Source organism: Chiloscyllium plagiosum, unplaced genomic scaffold (assembly GCF_037043375.1).
Source record: "Chiloscyllium plagiosum isolate Xiang-an unplaced genomic scaffold, Cpla_swu_hap1 HiC_scaffold_15, whole genome shotgun sequence".
NCBI lineage: Eukaryota > Metazoa > Chordata > Chondrichthyes > Orectolobiformes > Hemiscylliidae > Chiloscyllium > Chiloscyllium plagiosum.
This window is the reverse complement of record NW_028270153.1, coordinates 66,564,635-66,580,177: the sequence shown is the minus strand read 5'-3', so window position 1 is coordinate 66,580,177 and position 15,543 is coordinate 66,564,635. Positions and strand designations below refer to the sequence as shown.

Genomic DNA, 15,543 nt, shown 5'->3' with positions numbered 1-15,543 from the left:
GAAGGGCCGAATGGCCCGTTCCTGTGCTGTAATTTTTCTTGTTCTTTGTTCTTGTTCCACATCATCCCAATCGGGTAATGGATTTCTCTTACTTTGGTTCAGAAACCTGTAAAATGTAGTGATAAGTTTCTACACATGTCAGACAACAGGCTGATCAAGCAAACACAAATGTAAATGTATTTGTATTGGAATTTTCCCAAAATCTGTTGAAGATGGTACATTGAATAGATAGATCATGAGCAATAGTGAGCGAAGGAGTCTGTTGCCGTCAGAGCAATCTTGTCTGATCCAGTTGTGTAATTAGCAAATCCTTGTCTCAATAATAAGTTTATGCCTCTCTATCCTGACTAACTCTTGTTCTTCCTCAGAAATGCTACCCCAGATGTCAGGAAAACTGTGAAGTGGAATGTTGAAGATACTTTCAACTGGCTACGAAAAGAACCATCTGCCACAAAGGAAGACTATATGGTATGGGAAAGATTGTGGTCCAATGGGAATGTGGTGGTGTCAAGTGAATGATGGTCAGGTTAGGGCATCAGTTCCTGAAGAAGGGCTTATGCCCGAAACGTCGATTCTCCTGCTCCTCGGATGCTACCTGGCCTGCTGTGTTTTTCCAGCACCACATTTTTCAACTCTGGTCTCCAGCATCTGCAGTCCTCACTTTCTCTTAGGGCATCAGTGACCTGGTTAGGATATGATGACCATGATAAGGAAACAGTAGTTGAGCCAGGGAAAAGGTGACTGGTCCTGTGATATGATGGCTAGGTCTGAGGAGCAGTGCCTGGATTAAGATATTAATGGCTGGACCAGGATGTGATAACCAGATCAGAGGTAAGATGGCCAGGCCAGGGAATCTGGGGAATGATGCCCGGAATGATGGATATGATGGAGGGGACAAGGGAATCCTGATCAGATCTTGGAACCAAATAGCAATGGACAGGGTAGGGAATGGTTAAAGGACAATGAAATTTGTAAAGGGACAAGGCAAATTATAAAATAAATATGGTTTTGATAGTACAGAAAGTGAGTATTTCGGAAAAAGACACATTTTTCAGAGCTTTTTGTCTTGTACACATAAGGACATTTTTTTAAAAAATTCATGTTGTGGAGTACAAGTCATAGATAAGACATCACTTTGTCTGTCTTTGGCAGCCCATACATATGTGACTATAATGAAGGGTGAGGATATCTATCACCAGCAGCATGTTGCTCTTACACAAGTCCACAAGTGTTTTTCAGCTTGTTTTGGGAAATCCCCATGTCTCCTACATCCAGACCAAAGGGGTAGCCATGGGCACCCACATGGGCCTCAGCTATGCCTGCCTGTTTGTCGGGTACGTGGAACAGTCCATTTTCCGCAGTTACACTGGCACCATCCCCCACCTTTTCCTCCGCTATATCGATGACTGTATCGGCGCCACCTCGTGCTCCCACAAGGAGGTTGAAAAGTTCATCAGCTTCACCAACACATTCTACCCTGACCTCAAGTTCACCTGAAGGTCATCTGAAGACACCTTCCTCCCCTTCCTGGTCTTCTCCATCTCAATTTCCGGCGACCATGAACACAGCCATCCACTACAAACCCACCGACACCCACAGCTACCTGGACTACACCTCCTACCACCCTTCTTTCTGTAAAAATGCTATCCCTATTCCCAATTCCTCTGCCACATCTGCACCCAGGAGGACCAGTTCCACCATAGAACATCTCTGATAGCCTCCTTCTTTAAAGACCGCAATTTCCCCTCCCACGTGGTCAATTATGCCCTCCAGCACATCTCCTCCATTTCCCACACCTCCACCCTTGAACCCCACCCCTCCAACCGCAACAAGGACAGAAACCCCCTGGTCCTCACCATTACCCCACCAACCTCCAGGTACAATGCAACATCTACCACCATTTCAGCCACCTACAAACAGACCCCACCACCAGAGATATATTTCCCTCCCCACCCTATCTGCATTTTGGAGAGACCATTCCCTCTGCAACTCCCTTGTCAGGTCCACGCCCCACACCAACCCACCCTTCCCTCCAGCACAGTCCCCTGCCATCGCAGGAAGTGCAAAACCTGTGCCCACATCTCCCCCCCCCCCCCCCCCCCCCCCACACACACACGCACACACACACATACTTCCCTCCAAAACCCCAAAGCATCCTTCCATGTCCGACAGAAATTTACTTGTACTTCCAAACACCTCATCTACTGCATCCGTCGCACCTGATGTGGTCTCCTGTACTTTAGGGAGATAGGATGCCAACTTGCAGATCGTTTCAGAGAACATCTCTGGGACACCCGCACCAACCGACCCCATTGCCCTGGAGCTGAATACTTTAACTCCCCCTCCCACTTCACCAAGGACATGCAGGTCCTGGGCCTCCTCTATCGCCAAACCCTAACCACCTGATGCCTGGAGGAAGAATGCCTCATCTTCCGTCTTAGGACACTTCAACCACATGGGATAAATGTGGATTTCACCACACTTAACTTCAGTGGTGGGGAGGCTTCTGGACAGGATTATTGACAATAGAGCTTGTACTCACCTGGGGATTGTTACTGTACAAAGAGACTTTGGAGTGCAAGTTCATAGTTCCTTGAAAGTGGAGTCACAGATAGATAGGATAGTGAAGAAGGTTTTTGGTATGCTTGCCTTTATTGGTCAGTGCTTTGAGTACAGGATTTGGTATGTCATGTTGTGACTATTGAGGACTTTGGTTCGGCCACTTTTGGAGTACTGTGTTCAGTTTTGGTCTCCCTGCTATAGGAAAGATGTTGTGAAACTTAAAAGGGTTCAGAAAAGATTTACAAAGATGTTGCCACAGTTGGAGGATTTTTTGAGCTATAGGGAGAGGCTGAATAGGATGGGGCTAATTTTCCTGTTTGTAAAAATATTGAGAACAGGGTAGCACAGATTTAAAGTGATTTGCAAATGAAGAAAATGTGCTGTGAGAAAAAACTTCTTTACACAAGAGTGGTTTGGGGTCTGCAATGAAAACAGACAATGCTCGGAAAACTCAACAGGCCTGGCATCATCTGTGAACAGAAAAGCAGAGTTAATGTTTGGAATCCGCTAAAACTCTTCTTCAGAATGACTTGAACTTGGACAAATTCAGACTGCACTTTGGTCCACAGATGCTGCCAGATTGATGGCAACCAGTTTTAAGATTGAGATTGTCTTTTGGGCTTGCAGTGAGGTCCACTTGTACCTAAAAGAAGCTTAACATTTAAACGTAAGGCTTTGTTCTTTGCAGACAGAAAGTACATGAGCACACGCTACACTTTTCCAATTAAACAAAATAGTTGACAATCATTTTCTGGTTCATTGCTCAGAGCAATGCCCTGACCAATTAAAGTGAATCTGTGTGGTTTAAATTTAAACAAAGCTTGTTAGTCATCATCTAACTGGTGCATTTACCGTGATGACACTCTACCAATCAGAGTCCATGTGCCAGCCAACAGGCACTTTCTTCTCATATACTATAAAGTGTTATCCCCATTTGTTATTATTTTTGTGAATGTAATGGTGAGTGTAAAATGAGAAATTTTGCCAAAATATGTCTTTTTTTCGACAATTATATTATAGTTCTTTGAAGTAACAGAGTATAGGAGAGCATGTATGTCTTTATCACCATAAAAATAAATTAAAGGTGGAAATTCTAGTATGCTGACTCCCGCAAAAAACGCCCATTCCCATCAATTATAGCAAAACTCTGAACTAAAGGCTCCTGCAAGGCTGTGGTTTAATACATTCATTACAATACATTTGGAGTTTGTCCTACTGTGATGATATAAAGTTCTCATGTAAATGTGTTTTGCACTGAATACAGTAGCTAAGTGAGGACTCTAAAAGACATTCATTGTGTTAGTACACTGGTGGATTGGGCTTTGATTGTAGGCTTAGTCCTGGAAGATGGGATTTGATAAGAGAATTATAGCTGTAAATTAATGAGTTGGGTGCTAGGTTAAATTTTGTTGGAACATATAGTATTCTTACACTTAATTCGTTACTTGGTTTCTCACAGGTACTCCTCATCAGAAATATAGGCACAGACAACTCTCCACCCCTGAACATATACAGCCACCTCTCTGTTCCCCTACAGATACAGTCCCTTCTCCATTCCAGCACAGATACAATCCTTTCTCAATGTGTTCAACGACAATCACCTCTTCACTCCTGCATAGATACAGTTCTTTCTTCGCTCCTATGTTCACACGTTCCTTTCCCCACTCGTGTACAAACACAATCACCTCTCCACTCTTGTAGAGGCACAGTCACCTCTCCACATCAGTACAGACATGCTCATCTCTCTAATCCTGTACAGAGAAAATCACCTTTCCACTCATGTACGGATAAAATCACAACTTCACTCCTCCCATATAAAGGAAAACCTTCCCATTCCTATACAGTTAGTGTTACATAAACAATCCTATACAGTCAAAGTAATATGTTTAGTACATGACTGAATAGCCAGATCTCTACTCAGTCCGCGTGCTGTCACTTCTCCACTCGTGTACAAGTAGAGCCTTTCCCATCTCCTTTAAAGACAGAGTCACATCTTCACTTGGTACTGACACAATCACGTCACTTGTACACATACAGCCATCTTTTCATTCCTGTACAGATGCAATCACATCTCCCATCTAGTACAGATACGGCCATTGCACTTTTTCTGTAGTGGCAGTTCCTGTCCATCTCTACAGAGACAGTTAATTTGCCACTCTGATCATATCCAGCCATCTCCCCAATTCTGCTTGGAGAGTCACCTCTTGATTCCTGTCACTTCTCCACTGCTGTACTTACAAAATTGTCTCTCCACTCCTATATAGACACAGACACTTCTTATAGAGCCACAGTCTCCTCTTGCTCCTGTATAGATACACTCACTTGTTTATTCTTATATAGGTTCACCCGTCTCTCCACTCCTGTACAGACGTCGTCCCCTCTCCACTTCTATCCAGATATATCTGTTTCTCTACCTTTAGAGACACAGTCACTTGTGGACTAACACAGGCACTTCTCCATTTACTGTATTGACACCTTTGCACTATTGTACAAACTGAGTCACCTCTCTGCTCATGTAGCGACTTAGTCATCCCTCCACTTCTGTATAGATACAGCCATTTCCCCATGTGCTGACTCAGTCACCTCTCAACTCCTGTACAGAAACAGTCACTTCTTCACTGCACAGTACCACTCTATCTTTGCTCCCCCCACCCCTACCATATACCTGCACAGTTGCAGTCACATCTCCACTCCTGTAATGACACAGTCTTGACTCCACTTCTGCACAGTCACCTCTCCACTGCAGTAAAGACACAATTACTGCTCCAAACTGTGTAATCAGAGTCATTTTCATTCCTTGATGGATGTAACCACCATTCCTCTGCTATACAGACTGAGTCACCTCACTCACACCTATGCAGACACAGTCACATACTTAGATTTCTGCGATTCTTCCTGTCAGGCCTCTCAGAACAGTTTGAATAATTTCCAAAGCCTTCATAAATGCTGCTAGCTTCCCATTCTAAACACATGAAAACAAAGATTTCTCTCACGTTGTGCTCAATGCACTGACGTCAGTGTATCCATGCAAACTCAGAATTACCTTTAACTTCCTGCAGATTTCAATGCCTTGCACAAATCAGTGTGGAATCTCCTTTACACATATTCGTATCCTTGAGTGGATGTGAGTGGAGTTGATGTTTTGTACCTAGAATGAACTTCATTGCTGAAACAGCGTAACAACATGGAGAATGCTGACTCAGTTTTTGTTTTGTGCAGAGCCTTTTAAATATTTCTTGTGTCCTCTCACATATGTAGTAACTTAGAAGGTACAATTTGTACTCAAATTACACAGACATCTCCAAGTTGTTGCCATTTAAAGCACTTCAGATACAAATCCAAGTATTTTTAAACACAGTGTTTTTCTCTCTGTACCACTATTCAGACAATGGGTTGTCAACTCCCACGCTAAGGAATAACCTGACTTTCCAAGAGTTAGTTTCTCTCTGTCTGCAGTGATCTGATCTATTGGACTTTTGCTTGTTTGCAGGAGAGACTTGAGCACTTGCGGAAACAGTGTGGGCCCCATGTAGCAGCAGTGGCAAAAGATTCTGTGGAAGCAATCTGTGGGAAGATCTATTACATATCTGGTGAATACGTGAAGCGGGTCCGTGAGAAGCATTTACAATTACTCAAAGAGTGCAATATATCAGGTGAGCAAACCACATTGACAGTTTCTCTGATACCAGATTTTAAAAACTGAATTTGAATTCTCAAATTGCTGCGGTGACATTTAAACTCACAATCTGTCCAGTAATCCACTATGATCTGAGAAACACAGTGTCTGATATTCCCTTAATTATATAGCACTGTTCATCTGTAACATTGTAGGTAAAAACAATGACTGCAGATGCTGGAAACCAGATTCTGGATCAGTGGTGCTGGAAGAGCACAGCAATTCAGGCAGCATCCGAGGACAAGTGCCTGTCCTCGGATGCTGCCTGAATTGCTGTGCTCTTCCAGCACCACTGATCCAGAATCTGTAACATTGATCTACTCTGTTGATTGACCTCTTTCTGTGTCGGTCTCTTGTAATTGGTTCATTTCATAGGAACAGCAATCGGTAATTTACCCCTTTACATCTACTCCAACATTCACTGAGAGCGTGATTGGACCGTGACCTAGCTCTCCCATTCCCATCATATCTTTGGCGAGCAAAAGTTATTTGTCTTGGTTTTAAATTTAACAATTGGGTTGTATATTTGAGAGAGAGATCCAAGCTTGCATGCAAAATTATTTTCTAATTCCACCCTCGAAAGATTTGGCAGTAATTTTATACTGCGCCCCCAGTCTTATAATGTCCAGCCAATGGTAGTTAATCTCTATATCTACCATATCTGTTCCCTGTAATATCTTGAAAACTGCAGTCAGGTTATTTCTTAGCGTAGGAGTTGAGAACCCATTGTCTGAATAGGTGATAGAGTGAGAAAAACTCTGTGTTTAAAAATACTTAGATTTGTACCTGAAGTGCTTGAAGTGGCAGCAATTTGAGTACAAGTTGTACCTTCTAAGTTACTACATATGTGTGACCACAAGAAATATTTAGAAGGCTCTGCACAAGAGAAAATAAAGTGACGAACATTGGCTGTAACCTGTAGGGCTATGGACTAATGAAGTGTTGGAAAATGGAATGGGCTGGACAGCTTGTTTTCAGCTAGCTCAGACATAATGTGCCAACTGGTTTCCTGATCTGTAAAATTCTACCATTATATTCTGCATTGCATCTATAATTTCTGTTTGCATTTTCTTTCAGAAACATTTCTTTGGTTTCTCATGTTAGCTGTAAACCTGTCCTGCTATTTGTTTTCCCATAGAAGAGGTAGAGAGGCCGGAGGTAATGGACAGACTGGTGTACTGCTACCCTTTGAGACTGGCATTCCCTGCAATCCCACTCCCACGTGCTGATTTGCACTTTGAGAATGAAGTTGCCTGTATACGATATAAAGGAGAAGTTAGAAAAATCAGCCGGAACTACTTGAGTAAACTGGTGGGTCATTTACTTGTTCTTTTATCTGATCATGCAAGATGAGAGGGTGTGAAATGTCTTCTGCTTTGCACCACGACCAGCTAGATTATTGTTTTTCTGTATTTACAGGGCAGAAAGAGACCATTAACCCAACTGGTTTGTGCCACTCTTCATGCTCCACATGCAGATAACCCTATCAGTATATCCTTCTACTTATTTCCCACTCTAGTGCTTATCCTGATCATATTTATGAGTCCTAATTTTGATATCCCTTACAAATAGAAGCACCTTCTATACCAAGCCTTTGAATAATTTTAAATTCCTCCATCACCTCTCGTTCTTCAATGAGAATGGTGCAGTCTTTCCTGATCATTATAACAAAACAGCACATAGAACCCTACAGTGTGGAAGCAGGTCATTCAGCTCATCAACTCCAAGCTGAAGACCATCCCATCCAGACCCATCCACCTACCCTATCCTTGTAACCCTGCATTTGCCATGGCTATCCATCTAGTCTACTCATCCCTGGAGACTGTGGGGCAATTTAGCAGGACAATCCATCTAACCTGCATATCTTTAGACTGTGGGAGGAAACCGGAGCGCCTGGGGGAAACACACGCAGGCACGGGGAGAATGTGCAAACTCCACATAGACTGGTTGTAGAATTGAACCCAGATCTCTGGTGCTGTGAGGCAACAGTTAAAACCACTGTGTCTCTATGCTGCTACTGTTCTGGTCTGGTGAGCCTTCCTTTAATTTTTTCCAGTATGCTATCTTTATTGGAATATCAAAACGGACTGCAGCCTATTTTCAAACTATTATCCAACAGGACTTCTTGGCTTTTCAGTTCTATTCATCTAAAATAATTCCTGTGTTTATTTTTGTTTTTAATATCCACAATAATCCACATTGCTTCTTTTAATGAATGCTCTATCTATATCCCTTGATTTCTTTGCTTTTTGCACCTCTTTTAGATGCTTATTAACTCAGTATTGCTCTGTTTAGTCTTAGTTCTAAAACACCTGAGAAAACTCAGAGGACATTCAAAGATTTGGTTATTTTCTTGAGTAATTTATGATATCAGATGTTTTGCTTTTTCATGGTCAGTACTATTTATGTAAGGGCAAGATTTTTACCCAGCATCCCACCTGAAAATGGACATCAGTGAGAAATTAAGCCAATGAAAAACTCATTTAAGTTGAGGGTGGCGAAATTCTACAGGTCTTTCTGTTGCTGTTAAGTTGCTACCACCTCTTCTTGAAGCTGCCGTTACTCTGTTGGTTTCCATGACAACTTCGTAACACAGTTATTCTTCTGTAAGTGAATTCTAACCAATTGAAGCCGTTTATCATTTGGCTTGGGTTTTCTTGTAATCCTAGGTGCTGATTAATACCTTAAACAATATCTTCTTTCTTAGCCCTTGTTTTTGATTCTAAGTCCAACTTTTCTTCAAATGCTATTGACCCAACCTTCATCAATGTTTGCAGATAAATCAGAGACAAATGATCCCTTTCCAGAAAAGTCATAGCAACTTTAGTTGCAACTTCAGTAACCTTTCATTTTTAATGTGGACAAAAGGTGAGATTCAAGGGATTTTCAAAGAGAATAAAGCCACAAGAGGCCATGGTTTGAACACAACAATACTTTATAAATTAGAACAGTAATATAATCCACAGTACATATTCATCATCTTTCAAATACTCAGAATTAACTGGTAAAAAATGGGCAATAGTGATTCAACCTCCTACAGCACACATCATATACAAGTATGATCAATCCTATGGGTTTCTCAGCAATTCCTTCTTTAGATGTTATGACACAATGTGGTCATCAAATCTCATTGAACTTCACAAGGGAATGCAATTCTTTACTTCTGCTGATCTGGCCTTGAAATTCTCTCAAGGGTTATTCTGTCATGGGCTGCCTCAATAACTGTTCCTATTCTGATCATACTCCTTTTCTGGATCCTTACTCCCCCAGATTCCGAATACTGTGCTCCAGTACTCACTCACAGGTAGAACTCCTGCTTTCTGTTGACACCCAACTTCACCAAGCGAGTACTTCCCTCTGGGTATTTCCGGAGCTGTAATCTTGTTCAGTAATAATACTCACAGGCTTCTGAATCTTTCTCTGTTTCCCTCCAGAATAGGGCTAGTGAACTTCCTCTAGCTCCCCAGGATTTCTTCTGAGTCCAGACTCTAAAACTTAACAGCTCACTAATTCATTGAATTTCTTCCTGCCTTTGTTCTAACTGCACAGACCATCAAATTGCTGTTGACTCTTTCCCTGAAGAACAACTAAACATCAGCACCCCTAACATGGAGTTCCCATCTCTGTCTCTTTCTTTAGTTAACTGTGAACTACGACAGTTTATCAGTGACCCCGAACTGTTCTGAATGACCAATTGAGACTCTTGCAATTAGCTCCTATTGCATTATTGTTGTGTTTCACCAAGAATTCGGCCTTCTCTGGCACAACTGCACTCACAAGAAATGAATTTCACCACAGAATAGAGTCCAAAGCCACAACTAGGAGACTAGAAAGTCATGACTATTCCCTAGCGGGAGGACGTTCCACCAACTGGACTTAATTAAGAATCCCTACGATGCAGATAGATGCCATTCGGCCCATCAAGTCTGCATCAACTCTTCGAAGACCATCCTAACCCCACATTTACCATAGCTAACGAACTAGCCTGCACATTCCTGGACACTACAGAGCAATTTAGCATAGCTGATCCACCTAATCTGCACATCTTTCCACTGTGGGAGGAAACCGATGCACCCAGAGTAAATCCATGGAAATGTGAGGAGAATGTGCAAACTCCACCAAATAGTCACCCAAGGCTGGAATTGAACCATTGAGACACCGTACTAGCTGAGAATGGATTGTCAGCCATTTTGAGTAACCAGCAGCTCCAGCAGCCCTGACTTGGCAGAGCTCGTTAGTGGATGCTGCTGGGACTAGTCCCAAAAGAAGGCTGAACTAAATCCTGAACCCAGGAATGTTCACAGAGAGAGTTTGGTAAAGGGTGCGTTTTAATGTCCATGGAAAGGGCATACTGTCTTCTGGAGGATACCCCAATACACAACACAAAGATAGTACACCATCCATCACTTTCTTTCTGCATTTTTAAAAACTTCTCAAGAATTGGACTGCTAATATCTGCCATGCCAGTTGTATTATGGCATGTTAGGGCAATATTGAGGTCAAGAAGCTCAATCGATCCTTGGCTACTTATTTCTTTGGAGGCTTCAGTTTATTTCTAGACTCAGCTAATAAAGTGAATTGCTTCTAAGTGAAACAAAAACAGAAATTGCTGGAAAAGCTCAGCTAGTCTGGCAGAACTGAAGAAGAGTCACTCGACCCAAAATGTTAACTCTTATTTCTCTCCACAAATGCTGCCAGACCTATTAAACGAGGTTTCGCTGGAAACGCAACTACGGCATTTTCGGAGCTCAGTATGCAGACGTCATCGGTTTCCTGCTCCACAGTGCAGCTCTGCTAATTACGTCCAGAAGTGTCTAATTACTCATTCTCCAAACATATTTTTCAGTCAATATTGTTCAGTGCTGTAATCTCATCCTCAACAGAAATTAGGTCATGGGTGTTTGCCCATATCACTTAGAACTAAGTAAAAATCAAAAGATCTGCGGATGCTATAAATCAGAAACAAGAACAGAAATTGCTGGAAAAGGTCAGCAGGTTTGGCAGCATTTGTGGAGAGAAGTAAGAGATAACGTTTTGGGTCCTGCTCAGGTGGGTGGTATGGTGGTGGGCTGGGCTTCTGCAATACTTTTAATGTTCCCCCAGCTGAAAACACACCCAGTAGGGCCACATAAAATCCAGCCCCAACACTGAGAGATGAGAGTGAAACGCCAGTATTGAGAAACTTGAGAGTGAGAAACCTAAAGTGATTCTTCCTGAATCTCCCAGAATCCAATAACTAGCGTCATCCAGTTGAACTAATGGCAGATTATAGAAACTAAGCCAGTATTTGCAGATTTTAATAATATAAAACACCAACAGTGCATTATGATAGTCCTTTGTTATGGTTCTGTTCGCCGAGCTGGAAGTTTTTGTTGCAAACGTTTCGTCCCCTGGCTAGGCGACATCATCAGTGCTTGGGAGCCTCCTGCGAAGCGCTTCTTTGATGTTTCCTCCGGTGTTTACAGTGGTCTGTCCCTGCCGCTTCCGGTTGTCAGTTTCAGCTGTCCGCTGTAGTGGTTGGTATATTGGGTCCAGGTCGATGTGTTTGTTGATGGAGTTAGTGGATGAATGCCATGCCTTTAGGAATTCCCTGGCTGTTCTCTGTCTGGCTTGCCCTATGATAGTAGTGTTATCCCAAGCACTGATGATGTCGCCTAGCCAGGGGACGAAACGTTTGCAACAAAAACTTCCTGAAGAAGGGCTAATTCCCGAAACGTCGATTCTCCTGTTCCCTAAATGCTGCCTGACCTGCTGCGCTTTTCCAGCAACACATTTCCATCTCTGATCTCCAGCATCTGCAGACCTCACTTTCTCCCCAACAAAAACTTCCAGCTTGGCGAACAGAACCACAACAACGAGCACCCGAGCTACAAATCTTCGCACAAGCTAGTCCTTTATTCAAAACAACAGTGGGCAGATGAAAAAGAGAAATCTCCTTCAGAGGAATTAATTTTTGCATTTATGTTTTTCCTATGAGTTTGTTTACTGCTGGATATCAGCACTCTTTCTTTGTGTGTTTTTATGTTTGCTATCCCTCATAAGGTCCCCAAATAATAATGCACAATATTCATAAAATATTATTTCCATTTGGTGTCAAATTATCTAAGTGTCCTACCTGCCACAAGTTTGACATGATCCAAAACACAAAATAAACATCTCCTTACCCATCAGGGAACTGCCTAGTTAAAATATATTTCTTACAAAGCACTTCAGACCTGCATGCAAACTGAAACCAGACAAATAATGTGGAATGCTCATCTTTTTAATGCTAGAATAATAAGTCCATTGAATTAATCACTTTCACCCCTGGCTTGTAAACTGTTAATTCACTTTGGAGGCTTGGGTTTATTTCTAGACCCAGCTAAGAAAGTGAATTAGTTCCAAGTGATATGTGCAAGCAACGATGACCTAATTTCTGTTGAGGATGAGACTACAGCACAGAACAAGATTAACTGAAAAACACAGTGCAAGAGCAAATTACTGCAGATGCTTGAATCTGTACTGAAAACAACTGCTGGAGATCACAACGGATCAGACAGCATCCATGGAGGGAGAGCAAGCTAACATTTTGAGTGTAGGTGACTCTTCATCAGAGCCTGAAAAAACATGTTGAGAGAATAAGTGGTTAGACAGTTTTGGACAAAATTATCAGAATTGCACTGTGGAGCAAGAAACCAGTGATGTTATCTTTGATTTTGATCTCCAAGGCATGCTCCCATCTAATCTAGTGAAGATGTGGCTGTTTTGTGCAACTTCCCATTCCAGTAGTTTGCTTGTACCACCTTGCTGAATTGATGAGTTAGATAAAATTAATTGAAAAGTTGGTTATTAAAACTATTTTGTCCTGTCATTTTTTTTCAGGAACAGCTCTATAAGTACAGTTGTATTGATGATGTGCGATTTGATAAGTTCTTGACAAGAGTCTGGTGCTTACTCAGGCGGTACCAGGTAAGCTGCAAACCCAATTCAGTACAGTGAGGAACATTTACTCCGTCAATGTTTTAAGATTTATAGAAAAGTATGTTGTTACCATTATACTCCAGGTAGTCCTTGCACAAATTTAACCCACCTTCAGGAACATTTCCTTAACTTCCGGTTTCCGGCTCCTTGCACGAAGTTTGAATTAATGCTAATGGAGTGTTAACTTGAGTTCACATTTTCTCTGCCGCTCTAGAATTTGTGGGGAGCTATCTTAATGGAATTTCAGTCAAGGTTGTGTGATTGTGTCGTTGGGATTTTTTTTATTGTTAATATAGTTATTGAGTAATGATTTACCCTGATTGAATTAATTCTATTGCAAGCTCCCAATTTTAACATTAGTGTAAAGATGCTGAAGATGGTTGTTGTGGCTGCCTGTTGCATTGCTTGTCTTTACAAAATGTAAAGCCCACCTCCTCAGCATGAGAGCTCAATATAGCAAAACACTATTGGAAGGTAATTTGAGCTACCAAACTGTTTATAGTCAGGTGTTTCTGTAGCCGCAAATGAAACTCCAGGATGGTTTATTGTCTCCTTGTGCAAGAAAGATCTCAGAGTGCTGACAGGACATTCTGGAGCGAGAGGGTGAACAGCCAGTTGGACACATTGGTGTAAAAAGAGGGATGGGATCTGAGAAGCAGATTAGAGATAGTTCTCCTATAATGCTGTAGTTGCCATACAGCGAAACCTTGCTTAATAGAAAATCTTTAGTAGAAATAATGGGGCCTGTGTGAAAAATGGGGTTAGGGGCAGACCAGCAAAACATATCACTCATGATCGCTCAAAAATCACCCAAAAGCCTAATACAAAGTGTAGCACAGCCTGAATTAAGGTTGAAATGATATTTATTAACAAAACAAACGTAGACTTAAAACAATACATTTAAAAGAAATGTAAGAAAGCTGCTCTCTATACAGTACCTGTCAGAAAGCTGCTCTATCAGCAGCTGACATTGGTGTATTTGCAGAATGGCGTGAAGATCAGAGTTCCCATAGTGTGCAGAACAGCACAGAGACTTCAGCGCTGACATGTTGCTAGTGCAGAACAGTACGAAGATCGGTACCAACATCATGCATGTGCGGAAGCTGGAGCATGCGAAGAATAGCAAGAACATTGGTGCAGGAGCAGAATGATGTGGAGCTTTCAGCCTGCACATCCACGCATGTGCAGAATGAAGTGGGCGAACCAATCTGCACTGAAATTGCCAATGGAAGTAAATACCATTCCCTAATTCTTCAGCCAATTGGTTATAGCCAATTTGTGCTGCTGAAACGCACATTATACCAGACTAACTGTATGGGGATTTAGGAAGTAAATGGAGAAATAGGACTGCAAAGGTAGTGACCTCAGGATTATGACCAATGCCATGTGCCAGGCAGAGTAGAAATAGCAGGATATAACGGATGAATGTGAGGATGGCATGACGGTGCAGAGGGGTGGGTTTCAGATTCCTGAGGCATTGGGACCAGTTCTGGGGGAAGTAGAGTCAGTAAAACTGGATGCCGTACATCCGGGCATGATTTCCAAGGGGGAGTATTTGCTAGAGTGGTTGGGGACGGTTTAAACTAAGTGGCAGTGAGTTGGAAACTTATACAGAGGAACCTCAATTAAGGACACGGGCAGGGAGTATTTCGCTTGGTTAATCGAATGCCAGATAATCAATGCTGGATAACATAGTTAGCCATGCATCAGGACCTTGCGATCTTTTTCGGATAATCCAAAATTCAGTTAATCGAATGCTGGATTATCGAGGTTCCTCTATACAAGGAGTTAGAGGAAGGAGAATCAAGCACAAGAACAAGATACAGAAAGGGGTAAGAAAAGTGAGAGAGAAATCAAGGGCCAGGATCAAGCAAGACCAGCATGAAAGACAACGTGAATGTAGCATGTAATATTAAAAGACATGCCTTAAAGCATTGTGCCTTAATGGTACAGCATTCACAATAAACGGATGAGTTAATTGTGTAAATAAATGAAAACAAGTCTAATATATTCAGGAGCCATGGCTGAAGGTGGAACAGTGATGGGAACTGAATATCCAGATATAGTCAGTGTTTAGAAACACAAAGCAAAAGGTAGTGGAGTAGCAATGCTGATTAAAGAGGAAACTATAGTGTGGAAGGACACTACCCCCAATGATAGGGAGTCTGTATGGGTAAAGATGGGAAACACCAAGGGGCAAAAAACATTAGTGTGCTGTACATAGACCCTCTCCCAAATCTAGGAATGATGTTGAGAATGACATTAAACAGGAAATTAGAGACTCATGCAGTAAAGGACCATCTGTAAATATGGGTGATGTTAATCTGTATATAAATTAGGCAAAG

General features: G+C 42.0%; 1 protein-coding gene across 2 annotated transcripts in view; it reads left to right on the top strand.

Moving 5' to 3' along the window:
* pcif1 (phosphorylated CTD interacting factor 1) overlaps nt 1-15,543 on the top strand; it is a 121,795-nt gene that overhangs the window by 60,805 nt on the left and 45,447 nt on the right. For both annotated transcript variants that reach the window (XM_087995004.1, XM_087995005.1), the window contains exons 9-12: nt 369-468; nt 6,053-6,215; nt 7,377-7,549; nt 13,100-13,186. In XM_087995004.1, coding sequence (XP_087851130.1) covers nt 369-468; nt 6,053-6,215; nt 7,377-7,549; nt 13,100-13,186 — 523 coding nt within the window. The remainder of the gene's footprint in view (nt 1-368; nt 469-6,052; nt 6,216-7,376; nt 7,550-13,099; nt 13,187-15,543) is intronic.